Source organism: Zonotrichia albicollis, chromosome 22, assembly GCF_047830755.1.
Source record: "Zonotrichia albicollis isolate bZonAlb1 chromosome 22, bZonAlb1.hap1, whole genome shotgun sequence".
Classification (NCBI taxonomy): domain Eukaryota; kingdom Metazoa; phylum Chordata; class Aves; order Passeriformes; family Passerellidae; genus Zonotrichia; species Zonotrichia albicollis.
Genome location: NC_133840.1, coordinates 1,300,163 through 1,327,440, shown reverse-complemented (window position 1 = coordinate 1,327,440; position 27,278 = coordinate 1,300,163). Strand labels below are relative to the sequence as shown.

The following is a 27,278-nucleotide window of genomic DNA, read 5'->3' as shown; positions in this document are numbered from 1 at the left end:
GGGGTGGCCACGCTTCGCTCCGGCAGCCGCGGGGTTAAGGCAGAGGCTGCCCTCCTCCTCCTCCCACCTCCTCCTCCTCCTCCTCCTCTGCCAGTGCCAGCCTTGTCCCGTCCCTGCCATGGTGGTGAGGCAGTGCGAGCAGAGCCCTCACCTCAATCCAACAGTTTGCAGCCGGAAAAAACTCTGTGGCCCCTGTGTTGTGTGGATCCCCTCACCCAGGGCATCCTTCCTTGGGAATCCCAGTCACAGCATCCCTCCCTGGAGATCCCCATCCCTCCTTGGGGATCCCAGCCCATGGTATCAATCCCTGGGGATCCCAGCCCATGGAATCTCTCCTTGGGGATCCCCATCCCTCCCTGGAGATCCCCAGCCTGACTTGGGGATCCCAGCCCATGGTATCAATCCTTGGGGATCTCCATCCCTCCTTGGGGATCCCCATCCCTTGGTATCTCTCCTTGGGGATCCCAGCCCATGCCAGCTCTCCACAGGAACCTGAGCCCGCCCTGCCCTGGCCAGGGTACAGCTGGCCCCAGGAGGGTGCCTCAAGAAGCCCTGGGAGCCTCAGGACCACCTGGCATTCCTTCACTGTGCTCCCAGTGTGGGGAGGATTGTGGATTGGGATGCCCTAAGTCACAAAACCAGGTTCCTCTCTCTCTCTGTCAGGGCTGGCTTCCTCCCCAGTGAGCACCCCTCGAACCGAGGGACTCTGGCACATCCCTGGCCCCAAAGGGACCCCACCTTGTCCCCACACACATTAGCAGGGTCCCCACAGGGACATGGCATGTCCCAGGCCTAACAAGGGATGTCCTGGGCTCTGCCACATCCCCACAGGCTGTCCCATCCTCACCAAGATCCTGCCACATCCCTGTCCCCACAGCAGCCACCTCTCCCTGCCATGTCCCTTCACTGACTTCAACACATCCCATCCCCACAGGGACCTGGTCATGTCCCCACTGGGATCCTCATTTTCTCCATCCCTACAGTGATCCCATCATGTCTCCACTGTAACCCTCACTTGTTCCCATGCCCACTGGGATCCCCACTCATTCCCACAGTCACATCAGGATGCTCCATTTTTCCCCTTCCCCACAGAGACCCTGTGTTTTGTCCACAGTGACCCTCAGCTGTCCCCATCCCCACAGGGACCCCGTGTTTTCCCCACAGTGACACTCAGCCGTCCCCATCCCCACAGGGACCCCGTGTTTTCCCCACAGTGACCCTCAGCTGTCCCCATCCCCACAGGGACCCCGTGTTTTCCCCACAGTGACCCTCAGCTGTCCCCATCCCCACAGGGACCCCGTGTTTTCCCCACAGTGACCCTCAGCCGTCCCCATCCCCACAGGGACCCCATGTTTTCCCCACAGTGACACTCAGCCGTCCCCATCCCCACAGGGACCCCGTGTTTTCCCCACAGTGACCCTCAGCTGTCCCCATCCCCACAGGGACCCCGTGTTTTCCCCACAGTGACCCTCAGCTGTCCCCATCCCCACAGGGACCCCATGTTTTCCCCACAGTGACACTCAGCCGTCCCCATCCCCATAGGGACCCCGTGTTTTCCCCACAGTGACACTCAGCCGTCCCCATCCCCATAGGGACCCCATGTTTTCCCCACAGTGACACTCAGCCGTCCCCATCCCCATAGGGACCCCATGTTTTCCCCACAGTGACACTCAGCCGTCCCCATCCCCACAGGGTCCCCCTTATGTCCCCACCGGGACCCCTTTTCCCGTCCCACTGGCCCAGGCCGCGCGGGCCCGGCGGCGGCGGCGGCGCCTTTAAGCGGGGCCGGTCTCCCGGAGCCCCCGCCCGGGGGCCGGGCCGGGCCGCCCCCCGTAGCCTGGTAACGGCGGCTCTGCGGGCGGGGGCGGCCCCGGCAGCCGCGGTCAGGTGGCACCGCCGAGACGGAGCCGGCCGAGCACGATAAAAGTCCCGGCCCGCCGCCGCCACGGCTGCGAGGGAGCGCGGAGCCGCCGCCCGGGAGCCATGGTAGGGACGAGCCGGGCCGGGCCGGGCGGGGGGAGCCGGGGCGCTCGGGATGGGGGGCCCGCCGTTCCCCGCCGTGATCGCTGTGCCCAGCCCGCCCCTCTCGCTTACGGTGCCTCCGGAGGGGCCCCCGGCGGGCGGGACGGGACGGGACGCGGGGAGGCTGCGATCCCCGGCGGGCTCGGGGTACCGGGGCTGTGCCGTGGGACAGCGGGACGGGCGGCGCTGCCGGGGCGCCCCGGGGAGCGGGACGCGGCGGGAGAGCGGGGGGCAGCTCCGAGCGGCACCGGAGCAGCCGCGGGCACGGCTCCGGGGGCTCCTCGACGGGGAACGGAACCAGCCCCAGCACGGGCTGTGCTCTAACAGGGCTCCATCCCCGCATCCTGCCTCGGCACCCGCCTCTGGCTGCTGCTCTCGGCACCCGCAGCTCAGCATCCATCTCTGGATCCTGCTCTTGCACTCCTGCTGAGGGCTCCCATCCCTAAATCCTGCCCTCGGCACCCCAGCTCAGCATCCATCCCTAAATCCTGTCCTTCCACCCCTGCTGAGGGTTCCCATCCCTGGCTCCGGCTGTGGGCTCCCATCCCTGGCTCCTGCCCCCGGCATCCCCAGCTCAGCATCCATCCCTGGATCCTGCCCTTGCACTCCTGTTGAGGGCTCTCATCCCTAAATCCTGCCCTTGCTCCCATCCCTAAATCCTGCCCTTGCACTCCTGCTCTGGGCATCCAGGCATCCATCCCTGCCTCCTGCCCTCGCTGCCACCCCTGGCTCCTGCCCTCCCCGCCCCGGCTCCCAGGGCAGCCCGGTGTCCCCAAGCCCCGGGGGTGCCTGCAGCTGCCCGGCCTCGCATCCAGCCCGGCTGCATGCACGGCCCTTGACTCAGCTCCGGAGCAGCTGCTTTGAGCAACACCGGTAATCAATGAGTGGCATTTGGCTGTAGGGAGATGGGGCAGGATTCTAACCTGTTCTACTGGGCAGCAAATGAGCCTTTTATTCTGGAGGTTTGAGTGTTGGCAGATGCCTTAATATCATGTTGCAAGTTCAGTTTATCCCTAATGCCCCTGCCTCAGGAATGGTGGAGGATTAGCACTGGCAAAACACTGTTTTCCCTTCTGAGACACCGGATCAGCTGCCCTTCTCTGGCAGGGAGTGCATTCCTCCCCCAGGCCTCGCTGTAAACCCTGGTGTTTGCTGTGTTCCCGGTGGCTGGGACGGGCTCTGTGGCACTCTGGTTCCCAAGGAATGAGGAGGAAGGATCCCTCATTTGGGGGACACGTGCTGTTCCCCTCTGGCACAGAGATCTGATGCCACGGCTCGGCTGCCGTGACCCTGGTGAGCGTCAGGGGAGCAGTAATGCAGCAGGTTTTAATCAGTTTGTGCCTGGAAGGTGTGAACGTGCAGCTCTGCCTGTCCTTCCTGCCCCCGAGGGCTCGCCTGGGTCCTGGGCAGGGACACAGATCCCGGGTTCCTGCAGGAACAAAGGTGAAATCCCGGGGATTTCATCCGAGCCCTCCCTGCGGGGTCTGCTCTGGGCTCTGGCACTGCTTCCTCCTTGGTCAGGGCAAGATGGAAATTTGCATGGCTTAACTCAATACCTGATCCCAGCTGGAATCTCGGAGCTGGAAAGCCGGAGAGCTCACGGTGCTCTAGTGCTAGAAACGTGCAGGGTGTGGGGGGAAATCTGCCTGAGCCTGAGAGGGAGCAAAGGGGTGCAGAGCCACCACAAAAAAGCGTCAGGTTTGTGCTCTGGGAGCCAGAACCAGCTTTGTCCCATGGAACCAGCACACCTGGGCATGCAGGGAAAGGCTGGGAATGAGGAGTGGGGAAAAGGCCCCTGGGCAGGGCAGTGGGGCCTGGCAGCACCACACACTGACCCCACCAGGGCCATGAATACAGGCTGTTCACCAGAGCAGCCTTCCAGGCTTCCTGCCACGGCTGCAGGACTTTCCTTCCAGGGTGGTTTTCCCTGGAAGGGAGGGGTAACACCTCAAACCAGCACAGGAGCCTCTCCCAGCCCCTCCTCTCCAGGTACACAGCGCACACACACACCCATTTATCGCTCCAAAAGGACACTCTGAGCAGACATAACATGCAGGGAGGGCTCTGGCATTCGGAAATAGCTGAGGAATCTCTGAACAGGAGCCCCAGCTCCCTGGATGCTTGGGAAGAAAGCCAGGAACTGGGAGGCAAAGGCACTGCCCACCCTTCCCGGGGCACCTGTGGTGCAGGCAGTGCGTGGGCTCAGCTCACACAGCTACTCCCCTGCTTTAAAAAAAGCATAAAATTATAATAACCAGGCAGGTTTGGGGTTCCCAGCAGAGAGGATCAACAGGTGCTGCCACAGCCACCCCTAGGCCAGATGGGTCAGGGCACCCAGGCCAGGGAGAAATTAATTCTCATTTATTTTCACCATCCCGCCCTGCAGTGTGGGGGGTCTGCAGGTCCCTCCCTTCGGGGGCAGGAGTCCTTCATGGAGGAAATGTGAATTTGCACAGCATCCCTGGAAAAGGGAATTCCCCCAGCCTGGAGCAGCCAGAGGGGCCTCCTGGGAGCCGAGGGGTGCTGCTGACAGGGAAGGAGGGCCCATGTGTAAATTCCATCTCCCAGAACTGGTTAAAGTGGGCTTCTCTGCCTGTTACCCGACACAGCCCCAGGGATGTGCTCAGGGCTGACCTCATTCCTCCCAGCTGCTGTGGGCACATCCCTCTGCTCCCAGCCTTGGGGAGCCTGGGCAAGGCTGGGCAGCCCCTGCCCGCCAGGAGTGCCTCCAGAGGGGAAGGTGCCACCATCGGGTGCCAGCTTTGGTCCCCCCTGGAAGCCAGGCAGCTGAGAGCACACAGCAGTTGGCACTGGCCCTGGAAAAGGCCCGGGTGAGGCCAGCACGCAGGCACCGAGCTGTTTCCAGGACACGTTGCAGTGAATTTGCAGCTGCCTTCGATTTCATGGGCTCTGGGGTGGGCTGGGGCAGAGCCCCACGAGCAGCAGGCACAGCCCTGGGCCCGGCAGGGTCACACACGAGCAAACACACCAGGTCCCTGTGTTTTGTTCTGCTAACAGGGAAGAGATTGTGTCCCTCCTGTCAGCTGTGACCGCGCAGGGCACGGCTCCGGAACAAACAAGGCTCCATCTTGCAGCACCCTGTGAGCCAGAGCCAGGCCTGGGTCTGCCCCCTGAATGTGCCCCCATCCACCTCCCCCGGGTCACGTTGGACACGGGGAGCAGGGCATGGAGCTTTCCCAAACTCCACCTGCAATCCAGATGCCATCAGCTGGCGCTGGAACGATCTGTGGTGCTCCAGAGGAGGCGGCGTCGCCTCTCAGGGCTGGAAAACAGCCCTCAGTGCTCAGCCCAGTGGGGAACCGATGCTGCCCGCCGCTGTGAGGATCCCTTCGTGCCTCCTCACAGCTTGGGTCTGGATTTTAAAGCATTTCACACAGTTCTGAAGCAGGATGCAGGTGGCCACGCCACTGCCGCGTGCTGGGGTAGCCCTGTCCCCCAGCCAGCAGCACACGGAGCCCGTGGCTCTGGAAGCACAGACGTGGCGCTTCAAGGGAAGATGGTTTGTTTTTCTTGCATCAAATCCGCTCGCTGCTTGCCGAGGGAGGCTTGTCCTCGCAGCAGAGCGAGGGTTTATGAATACCAGCGTGCCCCAGGTTGTGCCCGCTGCCCATCTTGCTCTGTCCCTGCAGCCAGGGGTTTGGCTGGCAGCTGGCAGGGCCCAGCTGGAGAGGGAGCAGTGCCTGCTCCTGCTGTGGAGGGGATGGCTGCACGGCAGGGCCCATGGCAGGGTGACAGGGATCCCAGCAGGGATCACAGCGTGGCCGTGGGCAGCGCCGCTGTCCCAGGAGTTGGTGGCAGTGGCAATCCAGAGCTACTGCCCTGCCTGGCAGCTGGGACCCTGCCCATGGCACCAATGGCATCCTCAGAGGAGTGCTTGCAAAAGCCTCACCGCCCATGTTTCCTGCAGGGCCAGGGAGGGATTTTGGCTGGCAGAGCACTCAGACACTGCTCAGCCGGGCACTTTGGGCTGGGTTGGAGGCACCACCCTGAGCCTGGTGCCAGCCCGAGGCTCGGTGCTGCCATGTGGGAGCAGAGCTGTGGAGCGAGACAGGAGGCAGTGGGTGAGCCTTGCCAAGCCCTGGGACACAGCAGTGTCAGCTGCCACCCCTCTGGAGGCAGCAGGCTGGCATTGCCAGCAGGCTGGGACAGGCCCCTGAGGCACTGCCAGCCCTGCAGGAGCTGCCCTGGCTCCGGGGGGCAGGCCGGACGCTGTGCTTGCAGACCAAACTGCTCACTCTAGGGTCGTTGAGCTTCCCAGAGAGCCCAGGGTGCCTTGTTGTGCGTTTTGGGCACGATTCCCCTTTTTGTGGATCCTCTGGGAAGTTACTGGTGTGTTCTGGCAAGCGTGGGGACCCAGCTGTGCTGGGAGCTGCACAGGCAGCCAGGCCTGCTCAGATCTCCGGGCAGACAGATTATTATCTTGATTTACCATCTGACAGCTCCCATCCTGCTCGGAGAGGCCAGCCCAGGCTGCCAGCAGAAGCAGTCGGGGGTTGGTCGCAGCATCCTCTGTCTCAGCCCAGATCACCCCGCCTGCTCCCCTTCCTCCTTTCCCGTTCCAAACGGAACCACTCGACCTTTCCGTGGTGAGGATGTGCTGATGGCTCTGACCCACGCCTGTAATGGCTCCAGGAGCACAACCAGAGGCAGGAGAGCAGAGCCAAGGGCTGGGAAGAGGAGCCGGCGGCTCCCGCTTGATCTCTCCTCTCCGGCTCTGCTTTGGGCTCCCTTGGACTCAGCACAAGCAAGCCCTGACCCCAGAATGGCTGCAGTTTGTGCTGTCTGCTGAAATTTATTTGAAATGCCACTCTCCAGGACCATTTCTGCAGCAATTTGCTGTTCAGGCTGGCTGGGAAGAGCCCTGAGCAGGCTCGTTCATTCAGCGCCTGCGATATTGACTCTTCTCTTTACTGCAGGATTAGAGAGCATTTGTCATCTCCAAAATGAATAACTTTTCCTCTCCTGGGAGGGGGGAGAAGCCTTGCCTCAGTACTGACATTTCGCACACCCAGCCCAGAAATCTTCTCCAAATCCCAGATGATGATCTGGGAATTAAAGCAGGGGCTTCAGTGTCTCTGTTCCCTGAGCAGAGCAGGGCCCACCCTGCACAAAACCCATGCTCCAGAGGGACAGAGGCCTGGGGAGCTCTCACCTGTCCAGGTAGCAGCCCCATGGTTGTGTTCCTGCCACACAACCCAACAGAAACTCAAGTGCCCCAGGAACGAGCCACAGCCTCAGCTCTCAAGGCAGAGGAGCTGCGTTAAAAAACAAACAAACAAAAAACCAAACCCTTAAAAATGAGAGCAAACCGCCCGGCAGCACCAGAATAAGAAGGCAGAAGCTCAGACTTGCCAACTCATTGTCTAGAGCCCGACCAGTTCTCCCTCCTGTCCTGGAGATCACAGTACTCCACTCACAAACTCACCCTGTTTGTCATCTGAGCTTCCAGAGGTGTTTTCAAGTCTTTCTCAGGAGGTCCAGGAGCCAGCAACGCTTTCCCGTGGGAATTCCAGCCTTTGTTAACAGGACTGCCTTCCCAGCAATGAAAGCAAGAGAAACAAACTCCAGCTGCTGCAAGATTTGGAGGAGCAGAGCCACGAGCGTTGCCGGCAGCAACCTTTCCAAGGGGCTGCACCACCAAAACACCAAGCACGGCTTTGGGATCACTGCACTGCTCTGGAAATCCTCTTACCTGCAAAGGAGCAGCTCTGGGGCCAGGAGATCCAGCCCAGGTGGGACACAGCCAGCCTTCCATGGGAGCAACTGCCTGGGCTGGGCACCTGCCTCTCCTCCTGAGACTGGGGAAGCACAAAGCTCAGCCTGGAGTGCGGCAGGAGCTACACTGAGAGCTGGAGATCCTGGCTGCAGGATGAGATCCGGGTGGATGGGGCTGCAGAAGTGTCCCCTCACCATAAACTCGAGGATGGTGCTGGCCAGGAGCGCTGGTGAAGGACCTGGAGGCTTTGAGGAGCAGAGTGTTCTCCAGGCTGTAATTAGCCACTGGCTTCCCCCACCCCTGATTATGCAGAGGAGGGAAATGGCAGAACCCACCAGTCTGCCGGGGAGGGAGGAGGCTGCTCCAGTCCTGCCCTGCTGCATCAGGGTCCCCCTGCCACCCCAGGGTCCCTGCCCTCCCTCTGGGCACCGTCTGGGCTCAGTGCGTGACCAAGGCACAGTCTGGAAAGGGATTTACTGTGGGTCAGGGCTGCTGCAAGGTTAATTAATTCATTAACTGGAGTCAGCCCAGAAAAAGGAGGATGTGATGGCAGGAGAACCTGGATGCCAACAGCCCACTGTTCTCCTCAAGGACCATCTGCAGCCTCTGGGGATGTCAGGCCTTTGCAGGAAACCCCAGTGACATTCCAGCTCCTTTGGAGAGCGCTTCCAGTGCTGCTTTGGGGACAGTTCTGGCCCCAGCACCCCAGGGCTTTGGGCTGCTGTGACTGCCCAGCCTATGCCAGCACTCAGAAACCCAACCAAGGAGCAGTAGGAGAAGAGCTGGGGTTTTTATTTCACATGAGGTGATGCACCCTGGCTGTACCTGGCAGTGCAGAGGCTGAAGGGGCAGTGGTGCCCCTCCCTGTGCCCTGCCAGGAGCCCCTTGTGCCACCAGCCCACCCAGGCACAGCCATGCCAGGCTGTGTGAGGGCTTTGTTCCATCTCCTGCGATTTTCTCCTTTTTTTTTTTTTTTTTTTTTCCTGCACTCGGCAACGGCTGGGGAGAGGCTTTTCTTTCCTTTTCTGTTCCTCTGCCCCAGCACAATGAGGGGAATGGCTGCGTGAAGAGCAGCAGTGTTGGATTACAGGGGGTGTGCTGGGAAGGGCAGAGGGATCTCACAGGAGCACACAGGGGCACTGGGGCCGGGCAGGGTGCAGGGTACAGCCCTGGGGACAAAGAGGGATCTCACAGGAGCAAACAGGGGCACTGGGGCCGGGCAGGGTGCAGGGTACAGCCCTGGGGACAAAGAGGGATCTCACAGGAGCACAGCAGGGCCCTGGGGTCAGACAGGAGGGATGTGGGTGCAGCCCTGGGCACAGGTGAAGGCTCACACCTGCGAGCCTGGGGGAGCCAGAGCTGCTGCCAGCCCGGCCCCTTCCATGCCCAGCTCCCTGCTCAGCAGCAGCTGCTCAGCCGGGTGTGTGTGGGCAGCAGCGTGGCTCTGTCACATGCCTGAGCCAGCAGCCACAGCCGGTGGCATCGCGGCAGCTCCGCCGCACGGGAGGGACGCGGTGCCCGCCCTGCTGTGCCCAGAGCTGGGCACCGTCACCCCCAGGCACGGGGCTGTGGGCACAGCAGCCTTATCTCTCGCTGCAATAATGAGATTCTCTTCCAAATATTCCCTCCTCCTGGCTGAGAGCTGCTCTGGCTCGGGGGGAGCCGTGTGGGCCATTCCGAGCCCCGGGGATGTCGTGTGTGTGTGCCTGGGGTGTAACAGGTGGGACAGAGCAGCTGTGGCTGCCCCTGCGTCCCTGGAGGTGTCCAGGGCAGGCTGGATGGGGCTGGGAGCACCCTGGGATGGGATGGGATGGGATGGGATGGGATGGGATGGGATGGGATGGGATGGGATGGGATGGGATGGGATGGGATGAGCAGGTGTTTGCTGCCAGTGCAGCAGCCCCGGTTTGCAGAGCGAGCCCAGCCTGTCACATGCAAATCCCCGGATAAGTTCCTGCCTGCAAACAGGAACCACTTTATGGAAAGCAGCAGAGCCCTTCCCAAACCACTCCAGCTCCCCCAGGAGCAGCTGGAGGCTCTGCCTTGCCCAGAGCTGCTTTGGGGTGGCTCTGCTCTCACCCAGCAGCGTTTCCCAGGGGATTCCACTCTGGGGGCTTCTGGGGAAGGAAGGGAATGTTGGGAAGGGGATGTTGGCCCCATCCTCAGCTTTTTGGGAGCACGGTGCTGTGGCTCTGGCATCAGCTCTGCCCCTTCCCATTCACAGGAACAGGGGGTCCCTGTGGGGGGCTTGGGCACCATCAGAAGGGCACAGACCTGCCCCAGCTGTCTGGGCTTGGGCAGATGCTAAAGGAGACATTAGAGTAAACCAATTACTCAAATGACTTTATTTTTTTTTGAGCCATGACTTCTGTGCCAGCCTCAGATTCCTCAGGGCTCACTGTGATTCTGAGTGCCGTGTTGGCAGGAATTGGTGACATTCTGGTCTTGGCAGCAAGTGCCACCCTGAGCCCTCATCTCTCTGTGGGGAAGCCGTGGTGCTCCCTCCCAGTTCTTGGGCACCCCATGTCAGATCCAGCATGGATCCCAGTACAATCCATGCTGTTTGGGACCCCATGTCAGATCCAGCACGGATCCCAGTACAATCCATGCTGTTTGGGCACCCCTAATCAGATCCAGCACGGATCCCAGTACAATCCATGCTGTTTGGGCACCCCTAATCAGCTCCAGCACGGATCCCAGCACAATCCATGCTGTTTGGACACCCCATGTCAGATCCAGCACAGCTCCCAGTACAATCCATGCTGTTTGGGCACCCCTAATCAGCTCCAGCACGGATCCCAGTACAATCCATGCTGTTTGGGCACCCCATGTCAGATCCAGCACGGATCCCAGTACAATCCATGCTGTTTGGGCACCCCTAATCAGATCCAGCATGGATCCCAGTACAATCCATGCTGTTTGGGCACCCCTAATCAGATCCAGCATGGATCCCAGTACAATCCATGCTGTTTGGGCACCCCATGTCAGATCCAGCACAGCTCCCAGTACAATCCATGCTGTTTGGACACCCCATGTCAGATCCAGCACAGATCCCAGTACAATCCATGCTGTTTGGACACCCTATGTCAGATCCAGCACAGCTCCCAGTACAATCCATGCTGTTTGGGCACCCCATGTCAGATCCAGCACGGATCCCAGTACAATCCATGCTGTTTGGGCACCCCATGTCAGATCCAGCACGGATCCCAGTACAATCCATGCTGTTTTGTCTCCCCAGCCCAGCGTGGGACACTCTCCCTGAGCCACCCCAGCCCCAGCAGCCCCAAGCTCTGCACTGCTGCGCCGTGACCGAGAGCGGGACCTTGTCACCAACTGTAAGTGCCCAAACCCTCTGCATTGTCAGTGAGAGCTGACAGAGCAGGGATATCCCCTGCTCAGGGAACTTTATTCCTCTGAAAAAAGTTTTCCTTGCTTCTCCAGCTGGGTGGCTGCACTGGGGGGAAGCTGGGCACTCGTAGCTGCAGCAAAAGCCTTGTTGGGGCAGGAACTTTTGCAGCTTTAGTCCTCAGCTGCAGGAGCTGCTCAAGTAGCTGCCAGCAGGGAAGAGTCACAGGGGAGGCCACGTTGTGCTCATTAAGTTTCTATAGCACAGAGCCAAAAATCCACTGGCAGCACCACCAGCCACTGCTGGGACCTGCTGGTGCCTCCCAGAGCATGGCATGAGGGCACACAGCTGAGGGCAGGGAAGCCACAGCCCTTTAAAGGAGCCTTTTAACATAATTAGGAATTCTGGAGGGGCAGATCCCTCTCCCCAAGGCCCTGAGCATCCCAAGTCCCCTCAGCTCTGCCAGTGCCACCAGGGTGGGCTCAGAGGTACCTGGGCAGGGACTCCCCAGCCTGCACAGACTGAGCCTTTCCCGTGCCCTTCTCCAAACAGAGAACACAGACTGGCAAATTATTGATGCTCCAGGGCTCATCCCCTTGCCTGCAGCTTCTCCCTGGCTTTGGAGGTGCCCCAAAGGAGCAGGAGGGTCAGAGCAGGGACCCTCCAGGCCCGTGTGGCTCTCACAGGCACTCCCAGGCCTCTGCCAAGCATTAGTCAGGCATTGAAGCAGGACAAGAGCCTCCCCTGTCCCAGCCTCTGCTCTTGGGTTTTACTCCCAGCTTCTGACATAACCAGGTCACTCTTTCCACACTTCCCCTGCCTCTGTGAGAGCTGATGACTGATGGGGATGGACGTGACTCACCGCCTTTCCTAATGAGCGACTTTCCTCTGTTTATGTGCTTTGGCGGGGCCTTTCCTGCACCTAAAAAGGAGAAGGGTGGCACCGGGGAGAGGGCAGCCTGCTGGAAATTGCTGGCATCTGCTGTTCCTCACCATCCCTTTGAACCGTGGCCAGCTGTGAAGCTGCTGTGTTTAGGCATGGAAGAGGTGTAGCTCATCCTCCACGTGCTGGGCCGGCTGAGATGCTGTCCGGGCCCACAGGTGAACCCTTGACGAGTAATTGGAGTTAATTAGGCTGAAGATTTTTTTGTTACTATCTGTCCAGGCAGTGCCTGGGGGACGGCAGTAATGAGCACTGTGGGCCCAGCCCCACATTCCCCACGGAGCTGTGCCAGGCCAGAGCAGGGCAAGCTGGGCTTTCCTGTTCCCTGGCTCAGGTCAGGGCCAGCTCCCGCTCACGGCCTCCCTTGTGTTTTGCAGTGACTGAGCAGCGGGAGCTCTCGCTGTCCTGCCGCCAGCGGGCCAGACAATCCTCCCTTGGCTCTCTCCCCATGATGGAAGCCTGAGCTGAGGATCCTCCATGACCTCCAGAAGCCACAACTCCCTGCCGAGAACTCTGATGGCTCCGCGGCTGCTCTCGGAAGGCGCCCTGGGGGGCATCGCCCAGATCACGCCCTCGCTGTACCTGAGCCGGGGCAGCGTGGCCTCCAACCGGCACCTGCTGCTGTCGCGGGGCATCACGTGCATCATCAACGCCACCATCGAGATCCCCAACTTCAACTGGCCCCAGTTTGAGTACGTCAAAGTGCCTTTGGCCGACATGCCCAACGCGCCCATCTCGCTCTACTTCGACAGCGTGGCCGACAAGATCCAGAGCGTGGCGCGCAAGCACGGCGCCGCGCTGGTGCACTGCGCCGCCGGCGTCAGCAGGTCGGCCACGCTCTGCATCGCCTTCCTCATGAAGCACCACAAGGTCTCCCTGCTGGAGGCCTACAGCTGGGTGAAGGCGCGGCGCCCCGTGATCCGGCCCAACGTGGGCTTCTGGCGGCAGCTGATAGACTACGAGAGGAAGCTCTTTGGCAAGACCACGGTTAAAATGGTACAGACGCCCTACGGCATCGTCCCGGACGTTTACGAGAGAGAGAGGAGACCCCTGATGCCTTACTGGGGAATTTAACGGGACTGCAGATGGGAAACGCGAGTTGAGCAGACTGGAGATGTTCCCTTCTCCTTCTACAGCCAACTTTGGTTCTCTACCACACAGCAGAACCTCAACTCTCACCTCACTGACCCGCAAGGCCAACGATTCCCTTCGAAGCGTTTTTCTCTATGGGGATTTCCCATCTGCATCTCTGATTTAGTAAATCCGGGTCTCATTATAAGTTTATTCCTTCCATAAAGCCTCCATATTTTTTTTCCTTTTTTTTTTTTTAGTCAGTTTATTAGGATCCTCCAGGGAAGGGCCTGAGAGGCATTGGGCAGAGTGGATGGCCCAAGTACGCTTCCTGCCTCAGTAGTAGCCTGGATATTTTGTTCTAGCTTGTTTGCTTCCTTGCACAACCCTGTAGTGGCTCAGGAGCAGCACTGGCGAGGCCCTGCCCCACAGCAGCAGGTTTTCCAAGCACCAGGGAGGCAGGAGCACAGGGGCTGTGGTGCAGGTGCTGGTGTTTTCTTTAACATCCGTAGTGACTCTCAGTATATAGTGTTTGAGACCTTTAGTCAGCTCTTAATCGTATTCAAAGTTAGGGGGAAAAAGGGAAAAAAACAAACAAAAAAGATTGAATCAGTCCGTGTCGGCCACAAGTAAAATAAAAATTGAGCAATTCAAATCAAATAAATACAAGATCCTTTTTCACTCATTCCATGCCGGGGCAATAGTCCTGGAATACACTTCAACCACTGGAAAATGCTGGTGTGTTCTGTGGGTGGAAAGTTGACAGATCTTGTCCAGATGTGGCTCAAGGCAGAAGCAGGAGGGACGAAGCCTCTGGGGCAGCCAAAGAGACGCTCAGGAATGTGTGCATGGCCCTGCCAGGGCTGGGCGTGTGTGCCAGCATCCAGCAGCTTCCCAGCAGCCAGCCCAGAGCCCTGGAAGGGGTAAATCCCTCCAGGAGGGGGCGAATTCCCTGGGTTCCTGGGCTGTGTATGTGTGTGCCAGCATCCAGCAGCATCCCAGCAGCCAGCCCGGCCCCAGAGGGGCTCAGTCCCCTGGGTTGCTCAGCTCCAGCTCCCCTCAGGACCTGCCTTAGCCACTCCTGCCTCGCTCCATTCCGTCCTCGAGGTGATGCTGCATCCCAGGGCTGCTCCTCTCTGTCCCCAGGGTGGTGACAGAGGCCTGGCCTCGCCCAGAGCGTGCCAGGAGCCACTCCAGCCCCAGCCCTCCCTGGAGAAGCCTTGCTGGTTCCTTGGAGTGTGGCTGGAGCCCAGGAGAGCCCCTGGTGCTCCTGAGAAGGCGCCAGAGCTTCTGTGGCCTCTGGAGGAGGGGGAGCAGGCAGAGCGCTGCGATCGCTGTCTGATTTCAATGAGATTCTATACTTGTAAAAAAACCAAAATCAATAAAGATTAAACCAGAACATGTGTTGGTTTCCTGTTCCAAACTGTGCTAGTGGAGCTCCAGCAGCAGCCCTTAAACAATTGTGCCTGAAGGATGTTTTCTGCTTTTCCCAGTGAGTTCTGCCCCACTGGAATAAAGGTGAGGTTCCATGGCTGCATCCCAGTTCCAGTGGCAGGCAGACACAGACTCATCTTCCAAATTTATCAAACTCCAGCCAGGGAAATGTAAGTGAGGAACTAGAGAGTGAAAATCAGGATTAATCACTGGTCTGGAGATGTTCCAACACATGACATTTTACAGGGGAAAAAAAAAAAGCTAAAAACTGAAATCTGCTCACAAAATTAAACTTTACCTAAAAATGGGCAAAGTAGGGTTTTACAGCATTTCTGGTATTAAAAAATAGAAGGTTAAAAATTCTCCACTTGGAATTATTCTGTAGATTTTATGCACACAGCCCGAGGAGTGAGGGGAGAGGGAAATGCTGATGTTCAGCCAAGAAGGCACCAAAGGCTGGCTCTAAACACAAGGGAAAGTTAGACCCATAAAAAGTGAAATTGCCTAATAAAACACATGAGAAAACAATTCACCTGAAATCCCCATTCACGGTTATATTACACTCTTAGTGCTTGTGGGAATTTCCTGCAAAAGCTCCTCTTGTATTCACTACAGCAAAATATTCTACACAAGTGTTTTCCCCCTCAAAATCCAGGTTTTTGTCCATTCTCAAATCCACAGAAACCAAAGAAAAGAGAGCTCTGGTTTAGCTTGGATTGCTCTGAGCACACCCCTTCTCCTGCTCCCCACAGGCTTTTCCAAGTGGTATCTAAATCATCTGAAATATATTTTATATCTTCCAGTACTTGGTGAGACACCTTCCCCATCCCAGCCACAGAGCAGGTTCCACTTACATTATGATATAAATATGATATAAATATTTCAGCTTCCCAGGCTGGTCAGATATGAAACGAGCTTTTTATTGAACACCAGGTTTGAATCTCAACACAGGATTTATAAATCATTGCAGGAATTAAGGGAGTAAACAAGGTACTAAAGTCAATTAATAACACTTATTCTCACTGGATTTAAAATATCAGCAGCAACTCCAGCACAGCACAAACCCAAACAGCTCCAAATAATAATCACAAAACCACTTCTGGAAGCAAAATAACATTTGCCCAGAGGGCAGGAGAAGAATCACAATAGAAAGAGAACTTTTCTGATTGCTCTCCTTCATAAAATTATGACATTCCTATTTTAACACTGAGAACTGGAATTAAATACAGGTGCAGAATCAAAAGCAAATCCAAAGCAGCAGTTTGTACAATAGCAGCTTTATTGGAAAGAGAGGTTTTGTTTCAAGTTCATGGTTCCCAGTGCAGCTGCCAGGGCTCTGAGCAGCCCTTGGGTGTGCAGGGGCTCCTGCTCAGCCTGGGCTGAACCTCAGCCCCTCACCCCGAGCCTCTGCAGGGATTCAGGGCAGGAGCTGCTCCCACCAGCCCAGCCTGGAGCAGCTGCTGCAGGGGAAACGTCTGGAATGAATGGAGAGGGCAGGAGGTGACAGTGCCCGGGCACAGTGACATCCCAGGGCCACTGCAGGGACTCACACTAACACCAAACCCAGCCAGGAAAGGTCCTGGAATGAATGGAGAGGGCACAGGTGACAGTGCCAGGGCACAGTGACATCCTGGGGATTGCAGGGACTCACAGCCAGCACCAAACCCAGCCAGGAAAGGTCCTGGAATGAATGGAGAGGGCAGGAGGTGACAATGGCAGGGCACAGTGACATCCCAGGGCCACTGCAGGGACTCACACCAACACCAAACCCAGCCAGGAAAGGTCCTGGAATGAATGGAGAGGGCAGGGGGTGACAACGGCAGGGCACAGTGACATCCCAGGGCTGCAGGGACTCACACTAACACCAAACCCAGCCAGGAAAGGTCTGGAATGAATGGAGAAGGCAGGGGGTGACAATGGCACAGCACAGGTGACATCCCAGGGCTGCAGGGACACAACCAACACCAAACCCAGCCAGAAAAGGTCTGGAATGAATGGAGAGGGCAGGAGGTGACAATGGCAGGGCACAGTGACATCCCAGAGCTACTGCAGGGACTCACAGCCAGCACCAAACCCAGCCAGGAAAGGTCTGGAATGAATGGAGAGGGCACAGGTGACAGTGCCAGGGCACAGTGACATCCCAGGGCTGCAGGGACACAGCCAACACCAGGAGGGAGGGCAGGGCAGAGGCTGGAGCAGCCCCAGCACCAGGGGGAGCTGCCAGGGCAGGGAGCACCAGGAACACAACAGGGTTAAGCCATAAATACATTAAATAACTGAGCAAATAAATCCTCAGAGCTGCAAATGTACACACAGAGACAGAAACCCCACTTTGCACAGGTCACGCCAAGGCAGCCCCTTTTATCTAGCTAAAAAAAACCAAATAAAACCTCATTTCTCTTCTCCAGTGAGAGAATCCATGCAGGAAAAGGAGTTACAGGTCTGAAATCGGGCCCAGGCAGAGGGAAGGCAGTGGGGGAAGGTGGGCTGTGACAATCCTGTCACCTTGGAGACAGCTTGGAAGGACACTGGGCTCTGGCTGGCAGCGGCACCCGAGGATGCTGAATGCTCCAGTGAGTCACTGGGACCTGCAGCTGGTCCTGCTGTGCCTCTGTCCAGGCTCCAGTGCTCCAGGGAGTCACTGGGACCTGCAGCTGGTCCTGCTGTGCCTCTGTCCAGGCTCCAATGCTCCAGGGAGTCACTGGGACCTGCAGCTGGTCCTGCTGTGCCATGCCTCTGCCCAGGGATCTCCCTGCAAGCCCTCCCTGTGTGCCCAGGGCTGCAGCTGGGAGCAGCATCCCTGCCCCACAAGGACAGGATGGTGCCACCACCCTGCAGTGAGCTCTGCTGCAGCTGGAACTGCAAAATGTCCTTCCCTTTTTCATGGGCCAAAGGACACGAGAGGGGCTGAGCTGGTGACAGGTGCTGAAAAACCAGCACGGAAATGCCCCTGTGACAGCTTCACACCATGGCCTCTTATTTGTGGCATCTTCTTTCAATTAAGGGGGACAAAATCCTCTCTGGCAAAGTGCTGGTGGCTGACATAAAATCCCATTTCCCAACACAGCATTCCCTCAGCACCAGCCTCTCCCTGTCCCCAGACTGCTGAGGGAACACTGCTGAGGGCACAGCACCTCACTGTGCTGCACAAGGGCTGTGGGCACAAGCTGGGCTGCTGCAGCTCCTTCCCACCTGATAAAACAAAGGGAGAGAAGCAAGGAGCTGTTTTCCTGCATTTTTGGAAATTGCTGGGCAGGATGTGGGAAGCAGAGCACGGGAAATCTGCCTCTGGATCAGCTGGAGCTGCAGGCACACGGGGCTGCATTTCATGAATGAGCTAATTTGAGGCAGCAAGGAGATTTATTGTAATTGGTGTAAGGAAGGAGCCAGACACCTCTGAGCCAAGATTCTTTCATTTGGGCTAATTAATAGCTTCATATAACTAAGCCTGTTTGTTTTTTAAATACAAAGCATCGTTTTCCTCATTGTAATTTCTGTTTCAGCAAATAACCACAGGTCAGTGTCAGGTACTGGTAATGGGGGCAGGATTAGCTTGGAGAGGCTGGAGGAAAGGAACAGATGTGAGAGACTAAGCCAAGGAATTAAGGAGAGAGTTGCACCCTATGGATTTACAGCCCACTGCATTCCCTGCAGCCCCAGACAGGGCATGGGATGGCTCTTGTAACACCATGAGGCTGCCCCAGGTTTAAATCCTGTAACCAGCACTCCATTGCCTGCACTGTCCTCTGGATACTGGATCTGAAGGAGGAACCAGGTGACATTTAGTGAGAGTCTGTGACACAAACCTGTCCAAAGAGGCACAAAGCAGCAGGGACACAATGGCTGTTCAAGCACAGCTTGCTGTGACCACCAGATTCCAGGGCTGATTCCCTCTGGCTGTTCAATCCCACTCCCTGCTGCAGGAGCCAGCTGTGAGTCACAGAACACGTTGCTACAGGTAGCACAGACTGCAGGATCACACAGAGCCATCCCATCCCATCCCATCCCATCCCATCCCATCCCATCCCATCCCATCCCATCCCATCCCATCCCATCAGGAACAGCATCTCCACAGCCAAAAAAGGGAAAGAACCTCCAGAGCACAGATGTGCTGCATCAGCAGAGCCCAGCTCTCAGCACTGCTGCAGCCACACAGCTCCCAAAGGGTCAGGAGAGACAGAACCCTGCCTGGAGCTCAGCACAGAGCCAGGGAAGTTTATCTGTATTTACAACAAAGACTGGAGTTTGAAATTCCAGCTGCCTGCACTCCAGAATGCACACAGCACAGGGAAAATTCCAGCAGTTTTCCAGTCCTCACCCTCCAGCACTGACCAGTTCTGCATCCAGCACAACTTCCAGCACAGAGCAGTGCAAGCACCAGCACCCAGCAGCTTCTCCTGAGTCAATAATTCATCCTGCCTGGATGCTGCTGTGACTCATGTGCTGTGATATCACAGCAGCAAATACTTACAGAACATCAAGGTCTGGGTCCCAAAAACGGTAAGGAAAAGATTTGCTTGCAAATGCAGACTTCAAGTATTACAGTGGTTGTTTGTATGCAAACCAGCCCAGCACCCCAGGCTCTCAGGGAAGCTCCATGCTGGCCTCTCCCATGCACAGCTTTGTGCACATGGTTCCCAGGCTGCTTTTGCACAGGATAACGTTTGCATCTTCACAAAGACTGAAATGCCACTCTTTTTCTTTTTTTGCCATACTATATATTATCCAGTTATTCCTGAAACCTTGGCCATTACAAGTGAATTCTTCCCCATCTGTAACAGTGGCTTTAATCTGTTGATTTTTGGACCAAAAATCAACCCCACAGGTTTGAAAGGCTGGCCTCCAGCAGAGCATTACCCCAGGTGCTGCAGGGGGAGCCCAAGGCTCCACCTGCAGTGCAGCTGCTCTCAGAGCAGGTCTGGCAGGATGAGACCCGGGGGTTTGGGCTCCACACAGTTGATCCAGAAGTTGGCACAGCTGGCGTGGTACTGGTGCCCTCCATATGCCAGCTTGAAGTTATCTGTCTCAGAATTAAAGGCCTGCAAGAAGAAATGAAACAAGTGTGAAAGTCTGATCCCCTCCAGGGCCTAACCCAGAGTGGGAAACAGCCCAGGACTCTCCCCTGAGCTCCACCCCATCAACTCCATCTGATTTCAGTAGCAGGAGGACAAAAAAACCTTCAGCCATCACACCTGAGCCAAGCTCCACCTGCAGGAGGGAGCCCTGCAGCTAACTCACCTTGTTCTGCATCTCCTGCTTCTGTTCCACCTCCCTACCAAAGGGGAACCTTGCCCTGCTTGCCAGCAGACAGCTCCTGCACTTATTTCCCTGGCTCCAGCCTGGCTGAGGGTCAGGCAGGTGCAATTCTTGCTGTTAGTGTTATTTCAGGTTGAAATTCATCTGCTTCCTCCTGTTAATTGAAGCTGCCTTACAACAGGAGCCTCTGTGAAGCCATGAGCAGGCTGAAACCACCTCGCTGTTTGTTGCTAGGAGATATTTTCCAATGCCTCACAGCTCCCTATTTAAAAAAAAAAAATATCCCAGCCCTGCTCTCCACACCCTGGATTTCCTGCAGAGATTTCTAAAAATGCCACAGCCTGCCAGACAAAGGCAAAAGTCAATATTCCTAGCACAAAGGCCCTGAAATCCCCCCTCTCCTGCTAGAGACACCCAGGCAGCACAAAGTGGGGAAGTCAGGGATTTTGTGGCACACAACAGGAGAAGCACAAGCCCAGAGAGCTGGGCACAGGGCACAGCATGCAGACACACGGGGGGAGGCTCTGGGGTGTGTTAGTTGATCAGATCGAGAGTTAACGGCCACAAACACGACTGGAGCAGAGGATTAATGATTGGTACAACTGAAATGACAGCTGAGAGCCCAGCAGCACCTCAGCCTTCCACACTCAGGAAGAATGAGTCTAGAAAGAATGCTTTTTACAGGTTCATACTTTTTTGGGAAGCTCTTCCACAGGTTTCTCTTCTTTCTGAAATAACGTTGAAACCAAAAAGAGTCAGGAAAAGTGCCTCTAGGTTTAACTGGCTGGCACAGCTCTGCACATGTCCTGGGAGGCCCTCCCAGCTCTGCTCCCCTCTGGTGAGCCATCTCATGAAGAAAAGTCATTAAAGGATTTTTATTTGTTTAAAAAAAAATGTATTTTTAAATCTTACTATGGCAGTTTCTTGCCCATTACAAACAATTAAACTCAACCCTTTCTCCACAGCTGTGTCACACCAGAGCCTAAGGAACTCTGGACATTCCTTTATAGGATTTTATTGAGACCCTTCTACAGCTCAGAGTCTACAAATTATAACCAGGAATATTTTTTCAATACACCCATCCCTGGAGGTGCCCAAGGCCAGGCTGGACAGGCTGGGACAGTGGGAAGTGTCCCTGCCCATGGCTCTGGGTGGGTTTTAGGGTCCCTTCCAACCCAAACCACTCTGGGGCTGTAGAAATGGAAGCCCAGGCTGTAAATGCAGGATTTCCAGCAGCACACACTCACCTTGCTCCTGGAATCCACGTTCAGCAGACACACCCCACAGGCAAGGTCCTGCGCGTTCTTGATGCCGGGGCGCAGCATGCACGAGGAGAAATCCAGGGAGTTCTCATCTGGCTAAAGAGAGCACACAGCACCTTTGAGCATTCCCAGTGCCTGGGGAGGTTTCAGACACCACAACAAAAATCAGTGAGCAGCATTAGCCAGGGTGTCACCTGGCCTGACAGGGTGACACCATCAGCAGGGATCTGCCATCCCCACCAGCACCAATTCATAACACTCAAAGCCTTCAAAAAGGCCTCAGCTACAAAGGAAGGAATTCCTGAGCTGCACATTCCCCCATCCAAAGGGGAAGGAGCCCTGGGAGCTGGGGGAAGGCAAACAGAGGGTCTGCAGGTGTTTGTGCAGCTGTGGGCAGGTGGCTGCAGCAGGGTTCATTGTCCTCGACTCCCTGGGATTGCCTCAGCAAAAAAGGGCACCTGGTTTTCTCCTTTTGGGGTTTTTTTTGAATCTACAATATGGCAGAGCAGTACAAAATGGGATATTAAGGTTAACCAAACCATGGAATTGAGGCCAGCAGCCACACACATGCTCAGGGTAAAGACAGCAAAGGGTGGGAGAATAAACCTGAAAATAATAAATTATTGTGGTCACTTTTCCAGTACTTAACCTCACATTTCAGCCACAGGATAAACGATCAATTAAAACACTGCACAAAGATGATATAAAACTGTTCAAATTTTGCATTGAAGATAGCAAATAAAAACAATGATTAGAAATGCAAGAAGCTTTAAAATGGTGTGATCCCAGGCCATGTGTGTCTCAATGCCCACTGTGGGTATGCTGCTCACACTGCCCTGCAGAATGGCTGCAGAGGAACTGCAATCCTGAAAAAAAACCCTTTAATCTCTGAGCAGATCAATCAAATTAATAAAGGCACTCTAATATTTGTTTACCAAATGCATGAGTGAAGCAAATGAGAAGGTCATCCTGCAATTTGCTGTGAAAAACCACAAGGCTGTGCATAAAATTACCTTGTAACAAAATCCCTTAAAAGATAAAATTAACCTTTCCAAGAGCATGCCTGGGAGCTGGAATCCTTCCCTGCAGTTAATTGGCATTTCTGCATCACTCAGGATCCTGTAAGAGCAGAGGTGCGGGTTCCACCCTCCCAATGGGGAAGAGAAGCAGGATCAGGGGGGATCTGGGGGATTTAGGAATCCTGGTTTGTGTAAGCTCAGCTGGACTCTGGTGCAGGTGAGAATTTGCAGCCCCTGTTGTGCTCCAGCTGCAGCCACGAGCCAGGAGCTGCTGTGGCTCAGGGAACACAGGGCCAGGCTCTGGATTTCAGTAATCCCTGTAATCTTCCAAGGAAAAGCACTTCAGCAGCTGTGTTCTAATCCACCTGTTTAAATGAGGACAGATCCTGGCAGCTCTTGGGATTGTTCCTATCAGCAAAGCCAGAGCTCCAACAGGTGAGTCCAGGTCTGTCAGCCTCCTCTGCCAGGCAGGAAAATGCTGAGGAAACAGAGTTCCTAGGATGGCAGGCTCTGTGCACCACCAAAATACCTGGGGAGATTTAAAATGTGCAAAAGGAGTGTAAAAAGGGACTGCTCATTTATAAACACCTGCCTTGCAGGGAAGGACAGTGAGCTGGAGATGGGCATTTCAGGCAGAAGCCAAGAATTCCAAGCCTTACTGACAAACGGGTGTTTATTGGGAAGGAAAAACCTTTTGTGGGCACAGCTGCAGTGCAGGGAGGAAGCCACAAATGAAGCAGCCCAGAGGGAACCTGCCCATGGTAATGATGTGCTCAGTGATGCTCGGGGGTGTGCTGGCCCTGAAGGCTCCTTGGATGTGCACTGAGTCCAAGGGATCTGGGTCAGTCAATACAAAGCACTCAAAAAGGGGTGATTCCCTAAAATGATGAGGTTTTCCATGGCTAAAGGCAGTGATTTTGGGCATTGCATCTCCTGCAGCACAAACCCCACAAGGTATTTTATTCAATTTGCCTCACTGGAGATGTCCACAGACACCCAGGATATCACCTGAATCACTGAGGCACCAAGTCAGACAACATCATGTCTGTGCATAAATAACACTTCTCTTAGGGGGTTTTAAACTGGCTTTCACAAATATAAGTTCATTTCCATTTTCCAAGACAAGAAACACAAACAGTCAACTCAGCACACCCTGCAAAGCCTCTTTAAATGAAATTATGACATTTGTTTTAGCAACCAGGCAGCTTGTTTGGGCCTTACCGTGAGAGCAGCCAGGGACATGAAGCTGATCAGGTTGTTCCACACTTTATCAATATCCTTCAGCAGCTGCTGCAGCTTCTCACTGCACACTGCAGTGGCTTTGATGCCCAGCTCCACCCTCTTTGTGACTCTGTAGACTTCAACAACCCCTGTGGATGTAAAACAGGGGGGGATTGCAGGGAATGCACTGGAAATGGCAAAAGCAGAGAGGCACAGGAGGGGTGGCCATGGAGGGGCAGCTCAGAGCTGGAGTTTACATTTATTTGGCAGAGTTCCTCATTATTCAGATGCAGGCAAAGATTAGGATTTAAAATAATGCCATGCGGGGAAGAGTGACTCTGTATTCCTGGTTTTTAGGGAAGAACTTTCAGTGTAAAGCACGTGGAAAGTTAAAACATACCCTGTAAATATTCCATGCCTTGGGCAGACTGGATGACTTCAGTGCACACAGATGAGCTGCTGATTCCATTTAAGGTGTCGTTGGCTTTCTTTATGACCTGGTGGGAATGGATTCCATAAAATGATGGGGTTTCTATCTTTGAATAATCATTACAAACAAGATTACCCCCAGCAGAAGCTGCTCTTCAGAAAAGGAGACAAATTAAACAAGAAATGACTGCCACACTCCATCACATGTTTTATACACTCCTGCTTAAGCAGATCAGGGGAGAGTGAGAACATTTAAAACCTTAATGTATTCCCCCAATAGTTTCATTACCAAAATAAGAGTTTTAAGAGCATGCTTGCCTTGCTGTCTAATTTAATAAGAGCATGCACAGTTTGGGCTGTCTAATACTCCACTGCAAAGGAGAAATGTTCAGGAGCACAGATGTGGCTGTGCAATATCCCCCAGCAGCACAGGAATGGGCCCTGGGCACAGCACAGCACCAGCTCTGTCCCTCAGGGAGCCCTGAGGAGCCAGGCTCTGGTACCAGTGCCCAATATTGGGCACCCAAACAGGGGAGCACCCCCCAACCAGAGAGCTGGGATATTCAGGGAGAAGCCAAACTAACCCCCAGCCACAGGGAGAGCAGTGTGGGGGGCTCAGCTGAGGAGGAGGTGGCAGTTTTGGTTTAAAAACTGCAATTCCCAGGGCTGATTGCCACAGTTTCTGCACCACTGAGTGAGGCAGGTCCTGAGGGAGGAGGAGGAGGCACACTCACCTGCAGGGCACTCTCCAGGCACCTCTGCCACTCGTAGGCATACCTCTCACTCTCCTGGAGCAAAGAGAAGCACAGGCTCAGTCTTGTTCCTACACTCATTTCTCTCCCTCTCTCCTACACAGCAGACAGGTATTTCAAAAGACTGTTTGCACATCAGCTGTGTCAACTTTTAACACATCTGTTCCTAATTTCTCCCCATTCTTTCAAGATTCTCTGTGCACCTGAAGTCTAAAATTTGAATCCTGGGAGTGGGAACGAGTTTCAAAAGGAGAATGTATAGGGGTGGGTAAAAGGTTTCATTGCACACAGCTCCTCCTGACACATTTGTTCCAGTCTGCTGTTCTAGCAATGGGGATTAGCAGAATTTAATCTGAGTCCTTTTCCCATCTCCTCTCAGGATGAGCAAGAGAAATAACTGCCACACAGCCAAAAAGCCATTCCCAAAGCAAACGCTCTCTGCCAGAGCTGGGATTAGATTTAAACTGTAACCAATTTCCAGGCATAAGCTTAGGCTGCAAGGTCAAGTGATTCTGTGTTTCAGACAACATTCTGTGTGTGTTTCAGACAACATCCTGTGTTTCAGACAACATTCTGTGTGTGTTTCAGACAACATTCTGTGTGTGTTTCAGACAATATCCTGTGTTTCAGACAACATTCTGTGTTTCAGACAACATTCTGTGTGTGTTTCAGACAACATCCTGTGTTTCAGACAACATTCTGTGTTTTCCCACCTCCTTTAAGGACGCGAGAGAAGAAACCTCCAGGTCTCACTCACAACATCTACCTGCACCTGGACACATCTCACAGTCACACCATCCTCAAACAGGTAAAACCCCAAAACTGGGACACAGGAGCCCCTCAGGGGTGTCCCAGGCTGCTCCTCACCTCCACCTCCCCCGTGAGGTCCTTGTACTTGTCCCTGATGACGGGCAGGGCTGGCTTCTCGCTCAGCGTGTTGGAGCGGTCCCTGAAGGGCTGCTCCAGGGCTGCCAGGGGCGAGCAGCGGCTGATTTCTCTGTCCCCCAGGCTCAGGCTCCTCTTGTGAGACCCTAAAAAGTCAGGTTGTAAAGTTATTCCTGCCCTCTGAAGACCCAGGCTGTTTAAAATGAATGGAGTGGCAGCAAGGGCTGTCCCGCTCCTGCAGAAGAACAAATATTTCTCTTTACTCAGTGACTGCTGCAGATCTCCCCAAGTCCCTCAATTCTTACAGGTTTTTGGCACAACAAATATTTCCCTTGTAGAAAAAGGCCTGCTCCAAATGCCACGGAAATCAATGAGAAGACTCAGGTCGTTTCCAGCAGCCTTTGGAACAATCCCCATTAGCTGATTTATAATTCAATTAGGAAAATCAGCCTTTGATGAGCCCATGCACCATGAGGTTCCTCCACCACGGGCAGGCTTACCTTGCACAGACAGGTCAAAGGTGGCCAGCTCACTCCTGATCATCTCCTCACTGGATTTCACCTTGCCCTGGGAAGTGGCCACCAAGAAGTCGAACTTGCTGATTTTTGGTTTCTCGCTTTGGAACTCCCCAAAGTCATCCGTGGCCTCTCTGCGCAGCTCAGGGGAGGCTCCAGCAGGGAAATCACTGCCCAGGGCTGTGTCAGCTGCTGCTGCATCCTGAGCTTCCGAGGGGAGCCTGGCAAAGTCCCCAAAGTCCCCGAGGTCGTCGTCACCAGGACCGGACACCGGTCCCGAGTCCTTGAAGTTGGCAAAGGGCGCGAAGGGAACGTCCTGCAGAGCATCCTCGCTGGAGAAGGTGGTCACTTTGGAAACCGTGGTCATGGTGATGTTCTCTGTGCTGCCAAAGAAGGTCTCCTTCTTCTGCAGGACGGCGGTGGCGGCGCAGGGGAGCCTCCTGTCCCTGTCCCTGTCCTGCAGGTCCCTGTCGGAGCTCGCCAGGCTGCCGAGTGCAGAGCCACCAGCACAGCTTCCAAACGGGCCGCCCTTAAAGTCATCCACATCTGAAACAAAGCCCCACAGTTAGGAGCTGAACTCCAAACCCTTCCACTCTCCACCGACCTGCTGAGAGCCTGGAGGAGCTGCAAGGACAAGCACAGAATCTCTGTCTCGCTGAGGCTTGAGGTGTGCACAAAAATAACCTGGAAAATACCTGAGCATTTCATACAGAAATTTCTCTGTTCAATGAATCTAAGCCTTGACCTTTGAATGCTGCCTTGCATTTTAAGCTGAAAGTCACCATACCACTATGGTAGTGAAGAAACACTAAAAAAAAAAAAGTTTCTGGCCAGTCCAGACTGCACAGATCACCAGTTGAGTTTTCTGGCTGCAGAATCTACAATCAAAATATAAATGTTACAACTCAAACACCTTTAATGAGTTGTTTCATCTTATCAAATCCAACCACACAGAAGACTGGGCTGACTTTCCCATTCCTCTGATAAAGTATTAATACACTTTAATTTAATATTCATGCTTTGATACAAATAACATGTAAAAATGTGCTGCAAGGATCTGAAAAAGCCTAGAAATCCTGTTGGAGCTTATCAGGGCTCCTGCAGTGCTGCACGGCCGACTCGTCAAACTTCCAGGTGCCAGCACTGACAGGGACATTGCAGAGCTCATGTTTTAACTGAATAAATAGTTTGTAAAAGCTAAGTCTAGAGAAAATCCAATTATTTTGCAGAAAGCTCCAAACATTTGTACCCACCTGGTGATTACATGGCCCAATAGGTTCTTCTCCCTGCCAGGGGCAGCTGTGAGATCAGAGAGGGATCTTTCACCTCCAGACTGACTCTGATCCCCAAAGGCACCCAGAGCAGGGCTGGGCAGTTTGCATCAGA

General features: G+C 55.0%; 2 protein-coding genes across 7 annotated transcripts in view; one reads left to right on the top strand and one right to left on the bottom strand.

The window, feature by feature from the left end:
- Nucleotides 1-1,810: 1,810 nt before the first annotated feature.
- DUSP14 (dual specificity phosphatase 14) lies at nucleotides 1,811-19,036 on the top strand. Of its 2 annotated transcripts, XM_074557041.1 has the most exons (3): nucleotides 1,814-1,986; nucleotides 10,998-11,094; nucleotides 12,426-19,036. In XM_074557041.1, the coding sequence occupies exon 3, from the start codon at nucleotides 12,526-12,528 to the stop codon at nucleotides 13,120-13,122; it is 597 nt and encodes a 198-aa protein (XP_074413142.1). In that variant the 5' UTR covers nucleotides 1,814-1,986; nucleotides 10,998-11,094; nucleotides 12,426-12,525; the 3' UTR covers nucleotides 13,123-19,036. The 2 variants fall into 2 exon arrangements, with proteins under 2 accessions (XP_074413143.1, XP_074413142.1); XM_074557042.1 differs by lacking the exon at nucleotides 10,998-11,094 and having other exon boundaries at nucleotides 1,811-1,986.
- Nucleotides 19,037-19,248: 212 nt separating this feature from the next.
- The window catches only part of SYNRG (synergin gamma), a 33,674-nt gene continuing 25,644 nt past the window's right edge, over nucleotides 19,249-27,278 (bottom strand). For 3 of the 5 annotated variants that reach the window (XM_074557036.1, XM_074557038.1, XM_074557039.1), the window contains 8 exons: nucleotides 25,878-26,438; nucleotides 25,360-25,523; nucleotides 24,475-24,528; nucleotides 23,712-23,808; nucleotides 23,312-23,460; nucleotides 21,057-21,167; nucleotides 20,502-20,537; nucleotides 19,249-19,592 (listed from right to left, as the gene is read on the bottom strand). In XM_074557036.1, coding sequence (XP_074413137.1) covers nucleotides 19,461-19,592; nucleotides 20,502-20,537; nucleotides 21,057-21,167; nucleotides 23,312-23,460; nucleotides 23,712-23,808; nucleotides 24,475-24,528; nucleotides 25,360-25,523; nucleotides 25,878-26,438 — 1,304 coding nt within the window. In that variant the 3' untranslated portion in view covers nucleotides 19,249-19,460. The remainder of the gene's footprint in view (nucleotides 19,593-20,501; nucleotides 20,538-21,056; nucleotides 21,168-23,311; nucleotides 23,461-23,711; nucleotides 23,809-24,474; nucleotides 24,529-25,359; nucleotides 25,524-25,877; nucleotides 26,439-27,278) is intronic. The other 2 variants (XM_074557037.1, XM_074557040.1) reach the window with 1 other exon arrangement.

Excerpts from the sequence above, each read along its gene's own strand:
- DUSP14 (XM_074557042.1), top strand. The coding sequence starts at position 12,526 with ATGACCTCCAGAAGCCACAACTCCCTGCCGAGAACTCTGATGGCTCCG.